At 37.8% G+C, this 26,495-nt stretch overlaps 1 protein-coding gene across 1 annotated transcript; it reads left to right on the plus strand.

Moving 5' to 3' along the window:
• Window positions 1-26,269, plus strand: LOC148999871 (Translation initiation factor 2, small GTP-binding protein). Its single transcript, XM_089139716.1, is given in 9 exon segments — window positions 1-224; window positions 5,141-5,198; window positions 10,024-10,114; window positions 10,419-10,494; window positions 15,545-15,668; window positions 15,670-15,876; window positions 16,957-18,000; window positions 24,313-24,462; window positions 25,560-26,269. Coding segments are annotated over 8 exon segments (2,154 nt in total). The 5' UTR covers window positions 1-224; window positions 5,141-5,171; the 3' UTR covers window positions 25,995-26,269.
• Window positions 26,270-26,495: the final 226 nt, after the last annotated feature.

Consider the following 26,495-nt stretch of genomic DNA (forward strand, 5'->3'; position numbering starts at 1 on the left):
ACCAAAACAGAAAAAAGAACGAACTCTAATTTTTCCGTCTGAAAAAAAGCTTGTAGCCGCCGTCTTTGCACAAGGTGATTCCTCTTCATCTTATCTATCTCCGATGACTCAGCTTCGTCTCTGTGTATCCTGGGGGTGGGATTGCGAGAACCAGAGCTTCTGAGGGCTTAAGTCTCGGCTTCTTGGTGCCCCTTTATTCATATCTTCCCCGTCTTTAACTTAAGGTCAGTTAGATTTTTCCCTTATTGTTCTTCTCCTCGAAATTTAACAGATGGGTTTTTCTTCTTATAGGATTCTTCTGTAGGATGTTTATTTTTTATTTTTTAAATAAGTTGAATCCCTTTCACTGTAAACAATCAATGTCGTATTGGGAGTACAATAGATACAGAAAACAAACAGAAGCCTTGCTCTGTTCCTCAATGAAGCTTTCTTTTAGTCCATGTAGAAACTGATACAACAATCCGTAGGTATCTGTGGAACTTCATTTGATATTTAAAATCCAACCTATCTGCTTGCTTTTACGGGGAACGCTGTTGATATTTGGTACTGAAGCTCAGAATGAGCATATATACTCTTCACCATGTGATGTAAGAGAGAATAGAGATAGTGCATAAGTTGGGGGTAATTTGAGAAATTTAAATCTTAGATTGAAAAATCAACTAACAGAAAATTTGATCAATAGAAGTTGCAAAGAAGCTTCTAGAGCAATTTTATTTTTTTTGGGGGTGGGGGGGGGGGGTCTTCAATTGACTTACATTGTGTGAAGCATGCCAAACCTGTTGTTCTGATTGGCATGCTTTCTAGGTTTCCAGATTTAGAAGGGCAGAAAAGGTTGTTTGCGGAAATAGTAGAGTGGTATTCTTGTTTACATTAAAAATTAATTTAATCTAAGAGACTGATTGAGCTCAAATTTGGACTGAATGCCCCTCTAGGTAGGAGATGGTAAGTGCAGCTTCATTTGGTAAATGTTGAACCCTTTTGTTTGAGTTCGATAGGCAATAAAGGGAACTTACAATTGATTGACATCTATTTCTTTCTTTTGATGTTTCAAAGTACTGCTTAGCCATTGGATTAAAAAGAAAGAACCTTTGATTGCACCTCACCTTGTTTAACTCAATTACCGTTGATGTTGCATTAATGAAATCTGATAAGCATCACATTATATATTCTAGGTATGATGCTGGCTATCTCAGAATGCATAAAGTACGTAAGATGGATTAGGCTTCAATATCCCTTACCCAAAATAAAATAGTTGTTATTCTAGGGGATTTTTCTGCCTCTTGTAATGGAATAAGTTCATATCTGAAGTTCATTCTTGACATAAAATTGAAACACACTTCATGTATTTAAACATGGTATTTTTATTCTTTTCTATGGGTTGCAACCAGCAGCTCTTCTCCTACCTTTTTATGCAGTTATGTCGTCCATATGATTTGCTATTGTGGTTATTGATTGATGGTGATATTTTCTTTTGTGTGATGAACTTTATCTTTTGAATTTCATGAATCACATGATGAATGATGTATTCACTACTTTGTTTGAGAGTGTTTTAAGTGCTTTTCATGGTTTTAGACATTATGGCTTGAACTTTATTTTGTGGATTTCATGAATTATCTGATGGAGAAACGGGATTAGAGAATGCTATTCTTTTCTTTATTTGGCTATGGATGTCCCTTAATATATGTCGGTGTAATGCTTATAGAACAGCGGTATTAACAACATATGTACATTGCAGTATTATTTTATTTTGCCAGATTTTTATAAAGTATTTTTGTCATCTAATTGTTCAATTGTAGTATATATCTGTACCCGTGAGATTGCCGTTCCCGAAGTTACTAGCTAAGGTCACAACACAAACCTGGCTGTTGTTGTAGTTCTTCCTTGCCGTTGCATACTATTTGGGGGAACTATGTTTCACCGTCAGTGGTTTATATAACTCTATTTCTCACAGTACATACACAACATTAGTGGTTTAAACAATGAATTATTGAAAAAGTCTTAGCAAATACTGAGTGGGGAATACTACTAAAACAAAAGAAGCTCTGGTAAGTGGTAATGAGCAAGTTGAAGAATCAGATTAATTTTCATTAGGTCAAAATCTTCCATAAGGATAATGTCTCATATCTTTGCAATTGGGAAATGAAAGTACCGTTCATATCAACGGAGCTTTTTTGCAAACAAGAGCTCTAGCAATTGGTACTGCATACCAAGCTGTCAACAAATTTCATCTCTAATCACTAATTTCAAAACCATCACACCCACCTAAGTCACCAAATGAAACACCCAGCTCTATCTGGACTGAACCAAGATTCAAAACCCCCTAAATCTATCCTTTCTCTTACTCAGGAAAACCCTAAACCGTTCACCCTAATTTTAATGGGTTATATAATTGAATCTAGCAAACCTAAACTACAGAACCACATTTGCTTCCGTCTTCTTCTTCGCTCATCTTTTTTCCTATGCAATGACACTCTATGTGATATGATGATCAACTTAGGCATTTGCACTAATGTTGTTGTTGAAGACACTGTTCAAAAGTTGGGCTTGAAGACGGAACCACATCTAGATCCTTACAGAGTTGCATGGGTGTGCAACACAAACCTTAAAGTGAATGAAAGGTGTTTACTGGTGTAATTGATCAAGTGTATTGTGATGTTCTTGCTTTAAAAGTTTGCCACATTCTTTTAGGACGCCCATGGCTGTATCATAAGAAAGCCAAACATTTTGGTCACGAGAATACATATTCCTTCCAGCATGGTGGACTTGAGATGAAATCCCTCCTAGCAAATGCTTTTCTATGTATCAAGCTGAAAAAGATTGCTGGTACATACCTCCTATGACGAGTTGACTCGGGCGACATTCTTGGACATCATCCGAATTTGTCGGAGTCTAGTTCTTTTCAGAGGAAGAGAGTTGATGGAAATAGATTGGTCTAGTGGGATTCGGTCTGACCTTAAAAGGAATTGATCGAACAAGACTTAATTAATTGTAGTTTATTCTTTTGATTGTTTAGTTTCCCTAAATGAGATAGATTTTGGTTTGAACCATAGAAGAAATCTCGGTTGAGATTGTCGAATTGCAGATAATGTAGGCAGAATTGCAGATAATGTAGGCAGAATTGCAGATCTTGACCATAATTGGAAGTTTGAACCATCTAGGATTTTAAGAGGTGAACCAAGGGGCTGGCTGTCATTCTTATCAGGATTGTCAGCTGAAGAAGTTATAGGTTCTGCGGTTGTAGTGGATTCAGATGTGGCCTTTAGGTTTCAGATTGGTGGTGTATGGGGAAATTACAACCAGGTCTTTTGTGAAACGACTAGGCCAAAAGAGGAAAAATTACAACCTTTAAAAATTTTTGGACTGTTTTACTAACAACAGTCCATAATACAGCACTAAAAGAGATTGCTGAAAAGTAAAATTACAATAAAAAAAGGTGCTGAATTAATCCTTGATTACAGCCTTAGAAAGGAGTAGATTTTAATGGGATAAGCTGCTAAGAAACAGCTGGGGAAAAAAGACCTCAGTTCTGTTGCAATTTTAGGTCTCCAGGGGAGAAGAGTTTTTTATAAAAAACTCTGGTTGAAGAAGAGAACAGGTTCTGGGCTGAACCAAATAGGGTTTTTAATTCAAATTTAGGTTACAAAGGGAGAAGGAAAGGCAGCAGTTTGTCCCATCGTCCCTTTACTACCCTCAAAGTTTAGGTAAGATAGAAGCTGCGGTTAGGACCCTAAAAGTTAAAAAAAAAAAAGGCAACTTACTTGGAAGTGGAAGATATGGGATATCAAGGTAATTCACAAGATTGTGTTGGAGATCTACAGATAGTTGAAGAAGTCAAGCTGCTTAAACGGGAGGAACTAGCCCTTTTAGAGCCTAAGCTCTGATGCCAGAGGATCGGATCAAAATTTTAGAGCTTAAGCTCTGGAACCATGTTGTAAGCTTTGAGGGGTAATTGCTCAGTGTAAGTTAAGTTTATTGATAGCCTCCACTGTGGAATTTATAGTTTACAATTTGAGTAAGTCCTACTTTGAGTAGGAAAAGAAACACATATACAAGAAGGAATATAATCTAATCTGGAAGTCAAATAGGAAATAAAACAAGTCAGAAAAAAATAAATAAAAGAAGGAATCCAAGACTTGAATATGAAATAGGAGCAGAGTGCTAGTGCAAATAGGAGAGGGATGATCCCTCTTGATCCTAGCACTAGTGCTAGATCGAGAGGGACTCTTTTGTCCTCCTCTCATCAATTCTGATCCAAAACTCAATCAAATAAAGTTGGAAAAAATATTCTGATTTGGATTGAAAAAAATACTGAAAATGGTGAAATATTTTAAAAATCATGGAAATTGTGAAATATTGAGGTTGTACAATTAACTGTAAGTGATTACTTAATGTGGTATTCAATATATTGACATAAACCTAAGGCTGTTCACTTGTTATCAAAGGTGACAATTTGTACTTCTTGTTTTTGATGATTGTTCTTGACAAAATGTTTTTGTAAAAATTTCTAGTAGTTTTAACTTTTAAATGGCTTCAGACTTTGATGACTGTGGAATATGTGCTAGTTTTCTGATTCTTGATTTCTAATGCACGTCAGTTATCACAACCGTTTTGTTGAACGATGTGTGTTCTTGACCTAGTTATGTATTGAGTATATTACAAAAGAGAGAACAGTTACTGTAGGCTATGCTATATGCTAGAAACATAGGATGGGAAACCGAACCACCCTTTAGGCATACTCCCCCCCAAAAAAAAAAAAAAAAACCCTAGAAAAAAAGAAGAAGAAAAACACCCACCCACCCAAGAATGACATAAGGATTGAATCATAATTGTTGTGCCTAAAAGGCACTTGTGAAGTCTCTTGGCAATATTCAACTATTTGAGCTCCAAAGTGGCCATTTCTCAGTTTTGGCCAAAATTGATTAAAATTTGGCACCATTTTGCCCATTTGCTTGAATATTCTGGTTGCAGCAGGGGCAAAATGGTGGCAAAATACGAGATGCCTTGAAAGTTGGTCACCGGCGCTGTGAGGGTGGTCAAAATACTCTAGTTCTTACTGTTAATAACCTTTACTTTTCGGTATGTACTGATAACTTCAAGTTGCTGATTTTGTCTTTATCTTGCATGTTGCTTTGTTTAAAAGCATCCAGTTAAGGAGCATAAAATACGCAAGAATGGCGTGGAGAGAGATTAGAAGAAAGGTATATTTTCATGGGTTAGTCAATAAAAAATTATTCTTATTATTAATCCTTTTTCTTCTTTTTTTACGGATCCTTGTAGCCGATCTTTTTTAGTTGGGATGATGTTGTTGGTTGTCTGATGCAGATATACCCCTAAATTAGCATATTTTCCCTAGGAAAATCCTAGGGTTGGATTGTACTGATTATGGGTATTCAATCCCCCGGTTTTAACTTGTAATCAGGCTACTGGATTGGCCAAAGATATGGATAATTAAGTTGAATAAGAAAATATCGTATTTATTTAGTTTGTTTTAAGTTGTTTTGCTTTAGGTCAACCGAACCAGTTCTTTCATTCAGTTTAAGGTAGCATGTCTAGTACATGACTAGTTAATATAATGTAATCAGATCTTTATTTTGAGTGTATTTTAGTGTCCTAGATAGCATTAGTTAGGTTCAGGGTAGAGTAGGAGTTTTATTTGAGTCTCTTATATAAGGTTGTAACATTTGCACTGGTAATGGATGAATTAACCAAAGACATTCAAGATGAGGTCCCCTGGTGTATGCTTTTTGCGGATGATATTGTGTTGATTGATGAGACTCAAGTGGGGATTAATTCCAAATTAGAATCATGGAGATTAGCTTGAATCAAAAGGCTAAACTAGTAGATCGAAGACGAATATTTAGTTTGTAACAGCAGATCGGCCGGATGATGAGGTGGTGATACTGACGATAAAGAGATTCCGAGTGATTGTTTTAGGTACCTAGGTCAATCATAAGTAAAAGAGGTGATTTGGAAGATGAGGTTTCCCAAAGAATTAAAATAGGGTGGATGAAGTGGAGAGGGCGCCGGGGTCTTATGTGATCGGCGATCCATAAAGCAAAGGAAAATTTTATAGGACCGGCCGACCAGCATGATGACGGGCGAGGGGGAAAAGAATCAATAGATAAACGAGCGAAAGAGGATGCTAAGATGGATGAGTGGCAAAACTAGGATGGATAAGATAAGAAACGACATATTAGAGTTGGGCTGGGAGTTGCTCCCATAAGTGATAAGCTTAGAAAGTCGTTGAGGTGGCACGGCCCGCAACGGACCATAAAGCCCACGGAGAAGTGATATAACCATATTGAAGGAACTAGAAGAGCTAGGGGTAGACCTAAGATAACCTTAGGAGAAGTGGTGAGAAATGATATGTATAGCTTAGGCCTTGTATCTAGCATGGCCTCGAATAGAACTGATCGGAGGGCAAGAATCCATGTAGCCGACCCCATTTAGTTGGGACAAGGCTTATTGTTGTTGTTGTTGTTGTTATATAAGGTTGTAACAGGGAAGACAGATTTGGTAATTGCAATTGGCGGTTCCAAGCTTGGTTGCTGCCTTCTTTGTGAGAGATGGTTCTCTGGGGTTTAAAGTCTGGATAACTAAGTTGCTGGGTTTTAAGTCCAGATGGCTGATCGCGCTTGGTGTTTTAAAGTTCCAAGTGCTGGTTTCCCTGGTGATACTTGAAGTCGAGGAGCTTGGCCAGCCCTTTAACGTCCTTAATGGGGGACAAATTAAAGAAGGAAGAAGGGAAACCTGAGAAGAATCAGACTGGAAGCAGGGGAAGATGGAAACACTCTTAGAAAAAAAAGAAGAAGGGAAGGGGAGAGGGGGCTGCAAATGTACAAAATTTAAGCTTTACTTCATTTTCCTATTCCCTCTTCAATAAGCTAATTATAAGTGTTTAAATAATAAAAGAGACATAATTCAATACGAGTACAACTATACGAGTACAACTATAGCAGATCCTACTAGAACTCTTAGGAATTTAAAACTAACAAAAACTGATCGTAGGTATCTTACCCAAATTGAAAATCTGATCACATAATTACCCCTATAAATAAATAACTAAATTCTAAATTATCTCTAAAACTCCCTCAAAAAGAGTTCCTTTTTTATCTTTTTGCAAGCTGGACTTGGGGCCCACCAAATATGAAGAATTGTCTCCTAGGTTACTGTAGCGTGAACAGTAACTACTGGTTGTGCTGCATCAATCCTAGTTTCTTCTATGACTGTAGTAGCAGTCTTCCACAGAGATCTGCCCTACAAGCTGCTGCCTTGGAAAGTATATTACTTGGTAAGGACATCCTACTCATCTTCTCCCTCCATCCACCTTTTCAATTTCCACTCTACAGAGTTCACAAAGAAGCCATAGAGAAGACCTAACCCAACAACTATTCATCTTTTCTTTCCACCCCTCGAAATTCTTCTATATTTGGATGCTTTTATGCCAACAGCAGCCCCTTTACTCACTCCAAGTTATGGTCCCAACCCATCACTGAAAACCTTAATTTGGATCTTGCCAGTTTCTCTCAGGAACCCAAATTTCATATCTCACATCCTAACCATGAGTTTGGCTTATCTTTGAGGGAGCATATCCCTTTTGCCATACTAGAATTGGATCCAAACGCTAGCCCAAGATAGGCCCGAAAATTCTTTCACAAAACAATCCATCCTTTTCTGGTTTATTGGTTTTGCAATGAAAAGTATAGGGTTTTGTCACTTCCATCTGACTTAGCTTCGCAAGGTAGTTCAACCAATGTTTGTGATCAAAACCAACTGCAAGGCCAAGGAAAACAGACTAGGTTAGGTTTTGTTGGTTGTGGTGAGGGTTGTGTAGAGTGGTTTCAATTGAAAATGCTAGTTAGATGGTTTCAAATGGTTTCAGATTGGGTGCTTTAGGTTAGGTTTATTGGCCAATTGGAAGATTCTTGAGATGGGTGGAAGAAGGGATTGATCAAGGGGATTGGGGATCAATAGAAATGTAAAGTGAAAGGAGCGGGGGGTGGGGTGCTCGCCTCAAGCTTCCCTTGATGGAGGGGCTTTGTAATCAGTTGTGGCAGAGATGGAATGACAATTGAATAGAACTCAATTGATGATGACATCATATAAAAAGTTGATGCAGACCTAACATGTATTTGTGATCATATGTAGGTTGGACCCTTCGTTGCAAGGGTTTACTTCATAATTGAGGCCTAAACTGTGTACCAAGGTGTTAAACAAATTTGTGTTTATTTTCAATTTTTAAGTCAAAAGGGAATTTAAGTCTTACAAATAGACTCCCTGTTAAATTCCTAGGGGCAACACAATGGCAATTATGTCCTAGTCTTATGTTTGTTTCTCTTGATTAAAACCTTTTATTATTTTAGATGTTAATGTATTTCTGTCCTTAATTAGTCAGAGGCAGAATTGGCTTTTTACACTAAATTAAATCAATATTAAAGTATGGTCTGCAATTTCTTCTCCTCCAATTCTTTCTCCTTTCTCAGTCCTTAGGCTGGTCACAGGGTCTTGGATTCTAACACTCACAATTTAGGGCTGGTATTTTAAGTTTTTGGAACCAGTTCCATATGTTATAGCAAGTTGTTCGAGTTTCCTTTTAATTAGGAGATTCCTATTTCATCTGCATCTTGGTTCCTATATAGACTTTAGGACATCATAGCAAGATCTGATAGTAAATTGATAAATCCATCAGCAGGCCTGAATATCCATGCCACATATCATGAAAAGCCTTCAAACAGATCTGCTTTTATTTATAAATAACAGAATTACAATGTCTCTCCAACGAAATCTCCAACTGAAAAATCAACCCACTAAAGCCATGGGTGAAAAATCATCCCTTTTCTGAGATCACAAATCACTAGTAGGATAAGATAGAGATCATGTTGGAATAAAAAAGAGAAGGGAAGAGGAGAAGAGAGGGATTTCTGCTGACATATACTAGTCCTTCTATGGCTCTGACACCATGTAAACAATGGTGATCAAAGAAAAAATGAAGAAAAACATGTATATGCAGCAAACCAGAGAACAGAATGTATTATTCAATAAGAGAAAGATGAGGGTTATCTATATAGAACGGGAGAAGAATAGCAGAAGCCAGAAAAAGACCAAAAGGACCCTGAGGAAGGAATGTCAATTCTGAGGTCCTCTTGGTTCTCGAGATTGACTTCCATGAGTGAAAAGACTAATCTGCCTTTATAAGTTGGGTAGAATTTACATAATTTGACTATTTTTGTATTTAAGCTTGGTGCGCTCTTTCAGCCAACTAAGAGGCTCATCTCACTTTCAAACTAAAGTCATGACCTAAGAAATCCAATCCTAGGCTCAATGAAGCAAAATAGGCCCAAATAGGTTGGATCCCTAATCACATCTTCACTGTTTAGGTTTTGAGAACTGATCTTGATAGCCCCTTCTTATCACCTTTTTCCTTTGTTTTCTTGAATTTTTCCGACTCCCCAAGAAACAAAATTCGAAGTCAAAACTATATCAATATAGCCGATGTCTTTAAGTTTCAGTATCATCCCTTGATGTAACCCCAGATCAGGAGCCAGGATCAAGGGCTGTAGCACCTTAAGTCCTGGATTGTGGACTTTAAAATGAATTAACCAAAACAAGACATAATTCCAGCTACTTGTGTGGAGCTTGAATGGACCTAATCATATGCTAAAAGACATAACATTCCTAATTTGATTTGACTTAACATAAGATCCTAGTCAACCATTGATCCATGGTTCAATTAGATGGGGTGAAAAAGAAAGAAGACAAAAGATGGAATATAAACTAAGTAACTAACCTATTATCATACTTGAGCTAGTTAACCCCATTCACTGCCCATTAAAAAGGCACATTACATTTAACATAGAGGACCAAAGGCCCATAGCCTATGCAACCTAACCCTAGGTGTCGGTTTGATTTTTTGAAGTAAATTAGTAGTTAATTCAAATTAAGTCAATACTCTCTTGTATGTTGTACTTAAAGCAATTTCTTTTTGCCTGAATGATTTTGCCCTTGAATTCTTCTTTTTACCAGGGTGTCCCTTCTAATTTCATAAAATCTTTGAATTCTACCACTCGAGGTAGTGGAGTGCAATTGGTAACTGCTTTAATGAGGAGCCTTCCTGGTATGTGCTCGTTACATTTCTTCAAACTTAGTATTAATTGATTCTGTTGTCTTTCATTTCCCAATTTTGATGTTTGTTTAGTTGCATACCTGCATTATATGTCTGAATGCCCTTAAACAAATACATATAGCTGTCACAAAATCTAGGCAACCAAAATTGTTGGAGGGGATCTTGGATGTCAGTCAGCAAATGAGGTGCCAGGCGACCAAGATGCCTTCCCAGAAAAGACGCTGGGTACACCATGGTAATGCTTCGTAATTAAAGTTTCATTTCATCACTGACCATTCCCTATATTTTACTGCAGAATATTTTGTTAGTTCAACATGTGAAGATACTGTAAATTGCATGAGTTCAGCCAAACAACATCTAAAGCTTATTCGGTAAGTTGTCATGTCTTCTGTTTATTAATCTTATGACGTCAAGTCCTGTGGCATGTCTATAGGAGGTCTTTTGTGATCCCATGATTCCCATCAGTTATTAAATTTATTATGGTAATGGGGCTCTAAGAATTGGGATCAGCCTACACCGATCTGCAATGTATTTCTAGTTTTAGGGTAAATTTCCTCTGATTCCTGATCAATTTGATACATCTATAATCAGATGATCAGATCTGAATCAGAATCTTCTTGGACTGCTTGGTCCTGATTCTGTTCTTCAAAATTCTGTACAAGAAACATAATTGTAATATGATCAATGCATGTAAAAGCAACAAACACTGATAAGGAAGCAGTAAAAATCTTTTACTTCACTAATGCATATAAAATGAGATGCTAAAGCTAACAAACACCATAAAATTCTATAGGACCATCATAAGACCAGCTATAATGTATGGTGTTGGGTTGTTGAAAAGCATCATATAGATAAATTCAGTGTATAGCAGAAGTGAGGATGTCGAGATGGATGAGTGGCAAAAATAGTTTGGGAGTAGATCAGATAAATGATAAGCTACAAAAGGTCATTTGAGGTGGCATGGGCATGTCCGGTGGAGGCATTTAAATGCCCTCATACAGAGGAGCGATTTAATCTATAGATTGAATGAACTAAAATATTTAGGGTGGACCTAAAATAACCTTAGGAGAAGTGGTGAGAAAAGACATGCATGCCTTAGGTATTATATCCACTTGGCCTTGAATAGATCTGATTGGAAGGCAGGGATCCATGTAGCTGACCTCATTTAGTTGATAAGGCTTGTGGTGGTGGTGTTGTTGTCAAGGGTTTGATCAAGGACAGAATCTTATTATTAGAGGAGATTGTGACGGTCATTCGAGTAGTGATTGTATTGTGAAGACTGAAGAGGTTCATGAAGGATATGAATTTGATGAGGGGAATGAAGAGGGGATTTCTATGTTGGATGGTGGCTTTTGATCTGTGTTTACAAACTCCCTTTTTAAAGATAGAAGATCACTCACTTACCTATGATAGTGGAAAACAAAGAAGCCAAATTGATATCTTATTAACTAGAAGGTTTGACTGCGTATATGTATGGGTTGCAAGGTTAATTTATGTAACCTAGGTCTCGGCCAGTCTTCAGGATCCTCTTTTAGAAAACCATCATTAACTAGGATTTAATTTTGCTGTTTTAGTTCAAATTTCATTCAATTTTTAATGGACAGCAGCTGTATGTGGTCAAACATCACCTGTGGTTAGGGGGTTATGGCTTCCGACTCCTGCGGCCAGGGTTGGGGGGGGGTCTAGGGTTGATTTAGGTGTTATGGGAAAGGAAAGTAGGGATTGTTTAAGCTGTATTGAGGTGAGAAATTGAAGAAAAACAGCTCTGTTTTAGCAGAACTTTAATTACAGAATTATTCCTCAACTAGGGTTTTCAAATTAGGTTTTTATTTTTTACTAGGCTTTTGGGAACAGGGTTAGGGTTGGGACTGGGACTGAAGGTGGAGAGGGGGAAGAGGATGGATATCCTAGGGGGAAAGCCGGAAAGGTATGGTCAATGTTTTATGGTCAAACATGACATGCTCTAAGATGATATTTGGGATCTTAAGGATCAATAACCCATCGCATGGGAGATGTGGGATAAATTCCATGTCATGGAAGCTTGGGTCTCTGATCGTGTCGCTAACCAATCAAAAATAAAATCCTATACTAATCTAGCAAGCAGGAAGTACGGGTTCGAACTATGGGGAACTAAAAGGCTAAGTTACTAAGATTGAATTTAACACAACTAAATTTAAACTAAATCTATTAATTAATGCAAAAACTTAAACTATGAATATGTGAAGATCTTTGGGATTTCGAATCCCCAATGCTTTTCCCTAATCGATATAACTCTACACTTCAAAGCAAATTAGGGATGGTCTTCCTAGATATGCCCCATCTTCGCAAGACTATCCCGGAAGAGAACAAGAAACACAAACAAACACAACAACAGAAGAGAAAACAACAAAAAAAAAAGCAGAACACACCCAAAGAAAAGGAACAGCAAACAAAAGAAAGAAAAAAAAGAAAAAAGAGAGAGAGAGAGAGAGAGGGCCAACAAGAAGATGAGAGAAGCCGGGGAGACACACAAAGAACCAGGATACCACGCGGATTTAAAAACAAAACAAAAGAGATATAAACGCCAAACAAACAAACAAGCCAACAAGAGAACCCAAAAAGAAGGAGGCACCTTAGTTATACAATGTTGCTACAATTGGCAGTTACCAGTTTGGGCAGCAAGATTGAATGCGATGATTATACCAATATTATATATTTGCAACTTTCATATTATTTTTCCAAATCACTTTCCTGAAAAAACTCAAATTACTATTAGTTTTTAATTGAATAAGTATGGGGAATTAAATCAAATAAATAATGGTAAATGCATGCTTATCGGTCTTTAAGTGTTTGAATGAGTTGAAACTTGGAGGGAATGTAGGTAATCATATAGGGATATGATCCCCAAAGTTTGGAGGGGGTTTGGATGGTTAAATTAAAAAATATTAAGGTTCTTGGTTTTAGGGTATTGAGAAGTACAAAAATTCAAGAAGATAATTATATCTTGAAATCGGATGGTCAAAATGGCATCAAACTGGGCTCTAAGGTCATTAGGGTTGGGGAGATGAGGTTCTTAATATTTGGGACAGATCTAACGGTTAGATTGGCGTGGATTTGTCCTTGAATTTTGGGTCTCTAGCATGGTCGTCAAGGCGACCAAAGTGGTTGGGGTTCCGCCTCGGCGATTAGGCGACAAAGCAGTAAAAAGGCAACCAAAGTGGTTGGGTCAAATTCTTTCAATAAAACTACTTTTAAACTGATAAATATCTATTATAAGCTAAACAAACATTCAAGAATCACATTCATAAAAAAAAAGCATTCAAGAATCATTATTATGAAAGATTATCCAAAAAAGAACACAAACATAAGTCAAATTATAAGTATGAAAATGGAAGTAGTAATTTTAATTTTTACTTACCTCTATGATAGTGTGATGCCAAATAAGTGCCTTGTCAATTGTATGATTCATTGATTTCTGATTCCGAAATGACTTACTATTAAATTTGTATATGGCTTTATAGAATAAATTTGATTGAAAAAAGTCAAGAAAAAATATTATCATGTAAAAAATGTCAACAAAGGCACACAAGGTGCACATGACGACAAAGCGTTAGCAATTAGGTGAAAAAGCTGCTGAAAAACTGCATGTCAACAAAGTGGTGCCAAATAAGGTGGTTGAAAAACTGCCTTACCACCTAGGTGGACGCTTTGACAACCATGGTCTCTAGAAAAAGTCTGAAAATTCAGGAAAATAAAAAAGAAGGGCGTGATTGAAGGGGCAAGAAGAGGGAAGGCTAGGGATGGGGTTGGGGATGTATTACTTACTTGTAGGGGAAGGGGGCTTTTGATCAATTGCAGAAAACTAATAAGAACTCTAAAACCCAGATCGGGAGCTTTCTCCCATGATTCCAAGTCTTCCTTCAATGCCCTTCTCTATTCCATTCATCACATCTCCTTCGTTACAAGGTGTGAGGGGCTATTTATAGGCTTATTACATTGAGGGAAAACAACTAGGATTTTATGAAGAAAACCTACTTGAACTCAAGTTAGGAAACCTACTTGGACTCAACTTAGGAAACCTACTTGGACTCAATTCAGGGAATCCAATTTGTATAAAATTCCCTAGTACAACTAGACTTTACTTTCTAAACTAGAAAAGTACTCTCAGGTAAGAGTTCCTAAACAAATACAACTTGCAAAATCAGAGATCAACTGTTAAAAGGAATCCTATTTGAGATTGGATTCCAATTTGGACACCTACTCAGACAAAATTAAAATAGAAAGAGTAGATTCATGCTCCTAAAATTATTCTGAAATCTTATGGAGCACTTTGGAGCCCAAAGAAGATGGAGAAATGACCAAAATACCCTTCATAGTTCGGCCACTTCTTGGGTGCTCCAATAGGGGCCTGTTTTGGGGCTCAAGTCAAAATCTGAGGTGCCCTATGGTTGCCAATCCTGGTTACATCATTAATACTTGGAGAGAGCTTAATTGGTCAACATAGGCTGGTGGCCTTGGATATTTGATACAAATGCAGCATCGAATTGGACCTTTTTCTTTTAAAATTGTCTTAGGGTTGACGGATATGGGTGTTGAGCCTTTGTCTGATAGGTTTATGTGGTTGGGGGCCTAGAAGTTGAGTGTCTAGGCTAAGTGTTTTAATTATGTATTTGTACCCAACTTAAGTTACAAAGGCAGAATAACCATTTCTTACGTTTTAATGTGAGGTGTCTAAGTTATAAGTCTAGTAGGAGTCCTAGGTCTAATAGGTTTTTATTTCTATCTCTTTTAGGAGTTCAATACCTATTTCCATTATGAGTTGTTACTTGTAAAGCTGACAAGTAGCCTACTTATAGCCCCTTGATGGAAGAATAGAGGCAGTTCAGATTATTTGATATTTCCTCTCAAGCCTTGAGTAATTGAGTAATTTTATGTCTGTATTTGATGAAGTTAAGATCTTTGCTGTTGTAGAATCGACAACCTTCAAGACTAAATTATATCTTTGTTCTTCTGTTGAATATACTTTTTCTTGTGTCCAATAAATATTGTTAGAAAAAATTAATCGCACATGGTGATTCTTTAAAATCCTCTTCTTATATATTGATATTCCTTGGAGTCGCATTGCATAGGTTTTCCTTAGGATTTTCACTTTCATAACTTGGCTTTGTGTTGAGTAATATAGTTCTGCAAGGGAACTAATTATTTTTTAATCAATTGAGAAAAAGAGTTATTTTAGTATCTATAACGTTATAGAAGAGTTATCGTTGCCTGCAGACCTAGGTTTTGTGTTTCCTTTGTCTGGATAGAATCACCATACTTTGAGACCTAGACTTCAGTGCAATTATCCTATCAAAACACAGATTTGTTGACTGTTCTCTTGCTAGGAGAATGGATTATGTGTATATAACATTTGCAATGATTGAGTTATTTAAATTTGCCCAGGTATTTTCATGCAAGTCCACAGCCATTGGGAAGGAGAAGAAATGAAGAAGACTATGGTCTAAAAGCTCCCAAGAGAGAGAAGTATGTGAAAAAGGAAAATAGATCCCAACCACCTGTTGAAGCTCCCATATGTACCTCCAAAACTAAAGAAAGCAGTAAGGTCGTTGCCTGATAGAACGATTGACATCTTTGAAGGCATGACTATTGTCGAGCTTGCCAAGCGTACTGGTGCATCAATACCTTCATTGCAAGATATACTCATTAATGTTGGAGAAAAAGTTGACTCTGAGTTTGATCCTGTCAGCATTGATGTTGCGGAACTGGTTGCAATGGTACTCTCCTTTTCTGTTTGAGGAAAACTAGTGATTATGTGTACATAAAAACCAGGGAGAGTGAGGAGCTTATCCTGCACACCTGGTGCTAGTCTGTAGATTGATATATGCAATCCCCCATTTTCTGAAATCCTGCTTTAAAACAACTGGTGATTTCTGGTTTACCAATGGTCAGAAGAATTGGATTAATGTTCTGATACCAATGATAGTGCATTAGATGGTTGAGTTCATCTGTCTGACCATGGCCCTTTGATTCGCTAGAACTTGAATGTGTCCCATATTTATTGAGTAGGTTGGATGGTCAGACATCTATGATTGGTTGACATAATCTAAAGTTTGCCTTTTTAGGTGCAAGTCTGTTATCATTTTGTTGGTGAGAAGTGGTTGAATGTGCTATTGTTTTGTTGGTGACAAATGGCTATATTTCAGCAATGAAGTTTGATGCATATGAGGCGGGTGACACATCTGGACTACTATTGCTTTAGTTGGGCTTTTATGTTGGTTCCCTAGGCGTATAAATTTATTTCATTTCGGTAGGGAATACAGAACTACCAATAGGACATCTACTCTGGATAAAAGTTATTTGTGTTCCCTGTGTATTTTTGTGGTTGTTCCTGAAATAAGAGATAAAGTTAAGGAATTAAAAAATATCTTGGTTCCATTGATGTTTTAGAAGATGAGTCTATTGATGGTTGGTCCTCATTCATGGTTCCCCCCCTTCCTTTCCTGCCTTTTATCTGTCATGGGTGTGTTAGTATTCTCTTTAGTGTTGTTTTTGTGTATTCCCACATAGCTTATTACAATAGAGAAAGGAAAATTTAGTGAGGGGTTGTGAGATGAAGTTGGGGGACTGGAGTAGCCATAGTTTGTCCAATCAAATTGGTGTTTATCTGCTTTTTATGTAGGATTGACGTAAGTACTGTTCATTTTTAAGGGAAAATCTTCACACACTGCTATCTCTCTCTTCTCCCCCCCCCCCAAAAAAAAAAAAGAAAAAAAGTGTAAGCTATGACTTTTATAATTCAACATCGCCATACATTTATATCACATTAGTGTTCTAATCTTCTCCCCGTTTATCAGGAAGTTGGAGTCAATGTTAGAAGATTACACTCAAATGAAGGTGCAGAGGTCCAACCTCGACCTCCAGTTGTGACAGTTATGGGTCATGTTGATCATGGTAAAACATCTCTCTTGGATGCCCTACGTCAAACCTCTCTGGTAGCCAAGGAAGCTGGGGGTATAACTCAACATCTGGGAGCATTTGTTGTTGAGATGACATCTGGAGCATCAATCACATTCCTTGACACACCAGGCCATGCTGCATTTAGTGCGATGCGGGCAAGAGGTGCAGCAGTCACAGATATAGTTGTGCTTGTTGTAGCAGCTGACGATGGTGTAATGCCCCAAACTCTTGAAGCAATGTCTCATGCGAAATCAGCAAATGTTCCGATAGTAGTTGCAGTCAACAAATGTGATAAGCCAGCTGCAGACCCAGAAAGAGTACGAATGCAACTTGGTGCAGAGGGCTTGCCTCTGGAGGAGATGGGTGGAGATGTTCAGGTAGTTGAAGTTTCAGCAGTGGCGAAGACAGGACTAGATAAACTGGAGGAAGCATTACTTCTCCAGGCTGAGTTGATGGATCTAAAAGCACGTGTAGATGGGCCTGCTCAAGCATATGTAGTGGAGGCAAGGCTTGATCGTGGGCGAGGCCCTTTGGCTACTGCAATTGTGAAGGCAGGGACCCTACTGTGTGGGCAATATATAGTTGTTGGGGCAGAGTGGGGAAGAATAAGGGCTATTAGGGATATGGTGGGAATGGCAACAGAAAGTGCACAACCTGCTATGCCAATTGAGATTGAAGGCCTTAGAGGGCTTCCAATGGCTGGTGATGATATTATTGTTGTAGATTCAGAAGAAAGAGCAAGAATGCTTAGTGAGGGAAGGAAAAAGAAAATGGTGAAAGATAGGCTTAAAAAGATTGATGAAGAGAGGATAGAAGTTCCTGATGCTGATGCTTCAGAAGAGGTGCCAGAGAGAGTTGAGATGCCGGTGATTATCAAAGCTGATGTGCAAGGTACTGTCCAAGCAGTCACTGATGCATTGAAGAGTCTAAATAGTCCTCAGGTATGTGAACAATTCTTCTGCTGCATGAATTTTCTTCCAGGAGAAAGAATATGGGTTTTGTTACACAAAATATCAGAGTAGCCCTTGCATTAAAAACTTGTATTATTGTATACTTAAACCTTTCAATGAGTGCATTAAAAACTTGTATTATTGTATACTTAAACCTTTCAATGAGTGCTTTTTTTTTGGGGTGGGGACTCAAAAATGAATATCCCTGCTAAAGTCCTTAAAAATGTTCAATAAAAAACCGCAAAATATTATAAAAATGTCTGATAAAAAGTAGTGAATTATGAAATTTTGATGTGTAAAATCATTCATTTCCTTGTAGAGATTCAAAATTTATTGTTAAAAACATGTAGCATCTGAAATATCATTGCACTCTGAATTAGAGTTTAAGGTGGAGCACCGAGTGATAAAAACTGCCATAGCTGTTAGCTAATCATGACTATCAAAATTTTGAAATGGCAGTGTCATGAAATAGCATAAAATGCCAAACTCTCTGCAGACTATAGCAGTTTGAGCCTTTTGCAGTAAGGACACCCTTGAAAATACTCTTTGCATAATATCACTTCAGTAATCAAGTCAAGCAACCAACATCACTGCATATAAAAATGATTAGTACAATGCTGTATGATCATTTCAGATTTTACAGAAAGGTATTTCAATATTTCAGATTTGAAGAGATGTAGAATTTTATCCTTTTCAAGGTCAATCACTATGCTACACAGTTGATATGGCATTTAGTATTCTGCCTGGTTGTAGTTACGGATTATGTACTTCAAAGCACTGTTCATATTCATGCAAACAGTGTCCACAGATACTTTTCATGTGAACCGTATTTTTTTAATTTAAATATTTATGATATGATGTATTCGCTTTTGTGCCTTTAATAGGGTTATGCCTTATTATATATTGAATGAAGTAGGAGTCTCAACACAAGTTTGTGACTCCCAAGGTTACAGCTATCTCCATTCTCTCTTCTTCTCTCATTCTACTCATTATGTACACTGTTCATGTGAATGGCAACTTCTATTATTTATGATGTACTTGTTCTGGTGCCTTTAGTAGGCTTATGTCTTGTTATATATTAAATGAAGTGGGGAGTCTCAACACAAGTTTGTGACTCCCAAGGTTACGGCTATCTCTTTTCTCTCTTCTTCCTTACTCCTGCTCATTATTTACGCTGCCCATTAGCAGAAGGGCAGTAGTGTTCATGTGAATGGCAACTTCTGTTATTTTTGATGTACTTGTTTTGGTGCCTTTAGTAGGGTTATGTCTTATTATATATTAAATGAAGTGGGGAGTCTCAACATAAGTTTGTGACTCCCAAGGTTACAGCTATCTCTTTTCTCTCTTCTTCTTTCCTCCTGCTCATTCTTTGCACTGCCCATTGGCGGAAGGTCCATGAAGCAAAGTTATTTGATATGGAAAAGCTCTTGGCTTTGCAACAGTGCATGAGCTTACATAGGCTGGTGGCTGTAATTGCATGGTTAGTTGTACTTCTTCTCAACTCTTTTAATGTTATCATGGCACAATGATGCTGTAGGTGGTCCTATATATGTTTGGCTTCTGAACTGTAGGTTTTGGAAGGATCCAAGCTGCTTTAGGTTGCAAGGATCTTAAAAGGTGACTAATAGAAGTAAATGTGAAAAATATAGTGAGAAATGCTGTCACTTACCCCCCTTTTGGGATGGTGGGTGAAGTTGACTTTACCCCCTTTTTTTTTGGGGTGGTGGGTGGTGTGTTTGGGTTTGAAATTGATATGAACAAAGATGGATGAGTTATTGCAGGCATTTAATTGTTTTTTTGAACGATTTACAGCTTGAAACTTCAACAAAGGCTTTGGAGTAAAAGAAAGAAAAAAGAAAAAGAATGCAAAAACTTTATTTCATTATAATTATCCTTTAATTTCAAGTGAGGGATGCTCACTTTCATGTTTCAACTTAACATTGACCCACCCACTGTGATGTGAACCAAGGAGGGAGGGAAGGAGGAATTGTCAAATCTAGGGCAAATCCAGGGTTTTGGTTTGGGTGAATTTGATAGGTCATGGGAATTTCTTGGGAGGACCTTTGAGATCTTTCCCAAACTCTCTCTCCTCTTGCCTCCTCCTTTTCTTTTATTTATTTTTGCCTTTTTTTTCTTCTTCTTTTCCGCCCCTTTCCTTTTCTTTTCTGTTTCACCGCCAGAACAAAGCACCCGAGAGAGAGGGGGAGGGTTTTGGGCATTGAAGGGGCTGGGAATGGTTCTAGGGCAGTCGCAGAGGGGGTGGTAGGGTAGATATGGACCTGAACTAGGTGGGGGAAAAGGGCTGGAAGGCTGTGAGTACAGCGGAGGGGGAATTCTGCCTTGCAAAAAACCCGGGGGGGGGGGGGGGAGGGCTGTGATGGGTTGGAGAATGCTGGGGTTGCCTGGAGAAGCTCTGAGCTGAATGCTGGAGGCTGTATGTTGCTGTTACTTTCTGTAATCAATGCTTGAATGCTGAGACTGGGTGATGGAATTGCAGGATTAATGAAGAAGAACTGGGAGTAGCAAACTAGACAACCACAGGGTTTCCCTCAGAGGAACCCTGCCAATACATCATTGGCTGTAAACTCTCAATATTTTATTCATCAAAACTCATTTGCTTTGTGGTAGGCTTGAGTATTTATAGCCTTTACAAGACTTCAAGATAAAATCAAATTCAAATCTTAACCTACTTAAAGTTAGATTCCTTATCTAACTGGCTAACTCTAGTTAAGTAAGAAACTTCCTTATCCAAATAACTCTACTGAAGTAAGAAACTTAATTGGGACTCTTAAAATCAGATTAGAATCCCAACTGGAATGGTTAACCAAATAAGAGGGGGGAAAAACCCTAAAAGGACAGGAATACCCCTAGAGGGGTGTGCATGGGCTTGGAAATGCTAGGCCCTCTTGTGGCTCTTGATGGGCCTCTTTTTTCTGTTCACATCACACTCTTGACAGAATAATTTATAAAAGTTTCTACTCATTGAATCCTTGGATTTTTCTGTCACTGTATGTTGAACTTATTATTGACTCACATTGCATCCAGGTGGTTTTTGATGGTCTGGTGACTCTGCTCCTCCTTACTCTAGTGGCTTTGGAAGATCAGGGGACTCCAATGTCCTTGATAGGCTCACAGGTTCAAACATTTCCGTCGTTAACTTAAGAAGTTTTAATGCTTTATAGACGCTGATGTAACCCAAGATTAGGGTTAGTTATCCAGGATCTTCTGGGAAGGTTCCAGCACTTGATTAGGGTTATAGGGTAAACTAGGGTTTCAGCGAGGGTTTGGGATGGGCCTAGGGTTGTTGGTTCTGTAGGTCTGAAGTGCTGTTCACATGCTGCTCTGAGGTGAGGGGGCTGGGGTATGAAGATTTTAGGGTTTTCTGAAGATCAAGAAAAATTCTGCAGCAGGAAATTTCTTACTCCAAAAACAGGGCAGATTTTGGAAACTGGGATTAGGACTACAGCCTAGTGTTAGGGGCGACCCAAAGAGAGTAAAAAGTGGGGTGAAAGGGGCTAGGGCTTGAGTTTTGCAGGGAGGGAAAGTCTGCTGTATTGCAGGGAGGTAGGGGATGAAGGGGAAGGGTCACACAACTTAGGGTGGTCTAGGGTTGGGCTGGAACTAAGGGGGAAGGAAGGGGGATGATTTGCGATGGGTTTAAGAGGGGTTTCAAGGTCTTGGCAGAAGGGAAGGGCTGTGAAAGCCATGGACAGAGAGGGAGGGTTTTGGTTGAGGTGGAGTTCTTTCTACTTACTTGGGAATGGGAAACTTGCTGATAATTCTGTGATTGAATGCTAGAAGCAGTGAAGGAAGCCTTGAAGTTGAAGAAACAATTCTCAAATCCCAGCTGCAGGTTGTCCCTCTGGATCCCACTTCTTCTACTAGCCAATTCTCAAAAATTCTGGTTTATTTGATGATGAAGACTGAGAAATAACATGAAGGACGGGCTATTTATAGCCTTTACAACTGAATTGAACTCAAAAAAGGATTCCCTTACCTATTTGGGATCCAACACTACTTAAAAACCTGACTAAATTAAGACCACTACTTAAGATAAGGTTTTTAATTTTAAAACCCTATCTTGAACTACTCATCCTTGTAAACAAACACCAACTTAACTCGACTACTGAGACTCCAAATTAGGAAATAAAAACAGGATTAATTTTCCTAACTAAAACTGGACTCAGTCAACCAATAATACTTGATCCAGGGGTAGGAAATTGAGCATTCTACCCCTGGACAGATACGGCCCCTTTTAGTTGGGCCTTGGCTCACAGATGGGCTTGGGCCCTCTTTTAGGGCTGGTTAGGAGCCGGTTACATCGCACACATATAACCTCTTTCAATTATGGATGGTGTGGGTATAACAATTTGAGTTTCTAGAGATTTTTTGGAATCATTGAGGGTGCAAACACGACTGCTAATTGAGATCTTATACATGATTGGTGTTCCAGATTTTATTCCCTCTTCCTCCTCTATCATTAGGTGTTTGCCTTTCTAATTCTTCTTATTATCCAATTCCCTTGTTGATTTATCTGTACTTCTACTTATCTTTCTATCCACCAATTAAATTTTGGTTGCAAATTCAATGGAGCATCTAGGCATTCATCTAGATTTGCTGGCTATTATTTCTGATCTTCAGACTTTCTGTGACCTAGTACAGTAATTCTAAATCTGAATCTCAGTTTCTTGTTTTACCTAAAAAATTAACAGTCTTGAATTCGTTAATAAGATCTAGCTCAGTTTCAGGATTTCTAGTTTGATTCATAGGTTTGTCAAAGCTCTACACTTAACTAGAATCTCAACTAGATCTGACTGGATATCAAAATTTTCTTGTTTTCAGTAAACTGAGTCCATAGCCCAATTCTAATGGCTTATCTGGTGATCTTGATTTTTGTGTGTGTGCATGCTTTGTAATCTGAACTAGGTCCACAATTTGGCTCTGAATCATTCTTACACTTAATGGCATAAATGTTTCAAAAGTAGAAAGCTATTAAGTATCCCACGTGTTTCTTAAATCTCTCAGTTAATTATTGATCTTGTTTAGGGACTTCACTCTCACTTTCAGGACTCAGTACGGTCTATTAGAAATTTATTAGACAGGTGATTCAAGATTAGGCATTAACACAGATTGGAATTGAATCAGATAGTTGCGTTACCATATTTCCCTTGATGGATTCGTATTATATCTAATAATTTTTAGATGGCTTTAGGTGGATTCGGATAGTTATTTTTGGGTACCCTAAATGGATATGAACGCATATTGGATACGGAATTTTGATTACCCATTGACATTTCTACCATTTTATTGAAGAGGGGTTCAGGTGGTAGACTTGAAAGTTGAGTTTCATGTTATTACTCTTTTTATCTTTTTATTTTTTTATGCTAATACAAATCTAGAAAATTAATCAAATTATCTAGACATACAAAATTATAAAAATAAGGAAACATATCTGACAAGGTATCTCAACTGGTTAGCCAGTTGGATAGCTGGGTTACCCTATCTGCATCTGATTAAATTTTGGAACTCAGATTTTCCTAAATGGATTTGAATGCGTATTTCGGTTATCCATTTACATCCCCATCCAAGACCAATAGAACCCATTCGTGGCCAAAAGTAAAATCTTTCTGAGTCAACTCAGGTCCTTTTGACTGCATTATCGGACTATCAGAATTGGATGCTCATCAAGTCTAAATGCCAAAATATGCTGGTTGGACCCAAACTAGAACTCCACCTCCATTAGATCTACTAGTCGACTACACTTTTCATTCTGGGGGTTGCATATTATGTGAGCTTGAAAACTCTTTGTTAAGCATTTGTGGTTTTATTTGGAGAGCCTGGTATCTGGTTTACCATAACATGCTTGTCTGCTAAATTTCATTCTAGTGAATTTGGTTTTATTTTTTACTATTTTTTTCTTATTCCCTTCCTTTTGGAAAGATTTTACCCATATTTTCAGAACATTCCTTTAGGTTTGATTTATATGATGTAAATGTTGTCTTAGAAACAAAACCTAGTAGAAACTATTCTATTAATCACCAGAAATAATTTTTGACTGAATACTTTCTAAATGTTAAGTGGTCTCCTTCCCCCATTTCCAACCATATTTAGATCTTACTGAAAAATTGGGACAATGTAGAAAGCTTTTCTTCTTTTGTCAACTGCGACCTTTAATCAACTATTATGTTACTAGTCTTTTCTTAATTATTTCACATTACTTTTCATTATTTATATTCTACTAGGAGGAGGTTGGTTTAGTGTTTGCTCCATTCTGTTTAACCAACTTTTATGTCATTTTGCCAGGTTTTTGTCAATATAATACATATTGGAGTTGGCCCTATCTCTCAATCTGATGTGGACTTGGCACAAGCTTGTGGTGCATGCATTGTTGGGTTCAATATAAAGAATCCACCCAGTTCTGTCACTGTTGAAGCAAATCGAGCTAATATTAAGGTACTAACTGTTCTTTCAGTCCTGTAAATTATGTGTGTTCTGAACATTTTTAGTCAAAAACAGAATTCTATAATGAAGAGGAAATACATGATTCAGATTCAATGGCTTGAATGATTTAGATTAGCATGGTTGCAGATCTTCTATGTCAAGGGCAGGATAGTCTTTGTCAAAAGTTTGTGCAATAGGTTTGCTCCATGTGGTCTTTCCATATTTTTTGAAAGTACAGTTTTAACCTGGGTCATGGTTTTCTTGTTTAAGCAATTATTAGGTTTTTGAAGTTTGAAATATCATATTTTATTAGTCGTTAGTTATTTGTTATTAAGAAACAAGCGTTGGTAGCTGTATGGAATAGGTATATATTCTCTTAGTTTCTATAAATATGTAACCACCTCTCCCAACCAATGGTGGATTAGTAGAATGAGAATTCAGATTCTCTTTGTTCAAGCTAGCTTTTCTCTCTCCTCCTTTCACGGGTGGATTTTTCTCTCTTTTTTAGTTGTTTTGATGGCTAATGACAGTTTCTCCCCTTTTTGATCTTTTTAGTTGTTTTGATGGCTAATGACATAGTTTCTCCTCTTTTTGATCTCTATCACCTTCTCTCTTAGATCTTTCTCCCCTCTGATTGTTCTGTATAGGAAGCATAATATCTTATTCCTCTCTCTTCAACTACTAAAAAATGGACATGCCCAGTGCAAAAGGCCTGTTGTGGATCAGAATGTATGCAGCCTTTCCCCTGTTTTCCTTGAAAGGCTATCTCCAAGACTTGAAACCATGACCACTTGGTGATAATGATCCAGTCTTATTTTTCCAACCTCCTAATTTTTCCTGTTCATAATGTACACTCTTTGGTGGGATTATTAAGCATGAAAAATTTATGTTCGTTTTCAGTTGAAAACTTCCGTTAGACTTGAATCATTAGGTTCTAGTTTCAGATCTGGTCATACCAACCATCAAAATGAATCTTTTCCTCTCTTTTAGCTGGTCCACACCTGCAGTTCAATCTGCATTGGTTGGAGAGCTGGAAATTAGAAGTGGTTATGGACTGTGACGGACAAGAGAACCTGTGAACAAGCTTGACCTTATTTTTTCTCTTGCAGATAATGGTGCATCGTGTCATCTATCATCTTTTGGAGGAAGTGGGCAGTCTGATTGTCACAAAAGCCCCAGGAACTCAAGAGACACAGGTTGCTGGGGAGGCCCAAGTATTGAGTATTTTTGAGCTGAAAGGAAGGAGCAAATCCAAAGGGAGTGATGTGAAGATTGCTGGATGCCGGGTGACAGATGGTCGTTTCACCAAGTCATCAACCTTGAGGCTGTTGAGGAGTGGGGAGGTGATTTTTGAAGGGTGCTGTGACTCACTGAAGCGGGAAAAGCAGGATGTTGAGACTGTCGGGACGGGTTTGGAATGTGGTCTGGTGATACATGATTGTGATGATTTTCAGGTTGGAGATGTCGTCCAGTGCTTGGAGCAAGTTCAGAGGAAACCCAAATTTATTTCATCAGAGAGTGGGGCTGTTCGGATTGAGTGCTGATTATACATTGCCACAATGGTTACACATATCCTTTTGATTCTGTAGTGCCGAAAGCCTTATTTTTGCATTGCTTAATTTAAACATGGACTGTTTGCCAGTTCTCTGATACCTTGAGAACAAGGTTAGAGATGGGGGATACTGTTGCTACTGTCCTTCAGATTTTGTAGGATAGAGAAATATATTTACTCTGACAAGGTTTTAGAGTTCCTGGGAAGGAGAATTCTGGTCATCTTCTGTCATTAGTATTTACAGGCCTTTAGAAGAATTTATTTTTATTTATTATTCTCTGTTTAGGTTTTTTTTTTTTTTGGGGGGGGGGGGGGGGGAGAGAAAAAGGCCAGGTAAGGAATCTATTTTTGGTGCGGATAATTTTACTCTTGTATAAATTATGAGCAATTGTAAATAACAGTCATAAGATGCCCATTTCCCCCTCTTTTTTCCTATTTTGGTTGTCTTTGAACAAAAAAATATGTACTTGTCTTTCTTTAATGCTTTAGTGGG

The sequence above is a fragment of the Hakea prostrata genome, chromosome 11 (assembly GCF_041222555.1).
Source record: "Hakea prostrata isolate BN-2017 chromosome 11, UWA_Hpros_2, whole genome shotgun sequence".
NCBI lineage: Eukaryota > Viridiplantae > Streptophyta > Magnoliopsida > Proteales > Proteaceae > Hakea > Hakea prostrata.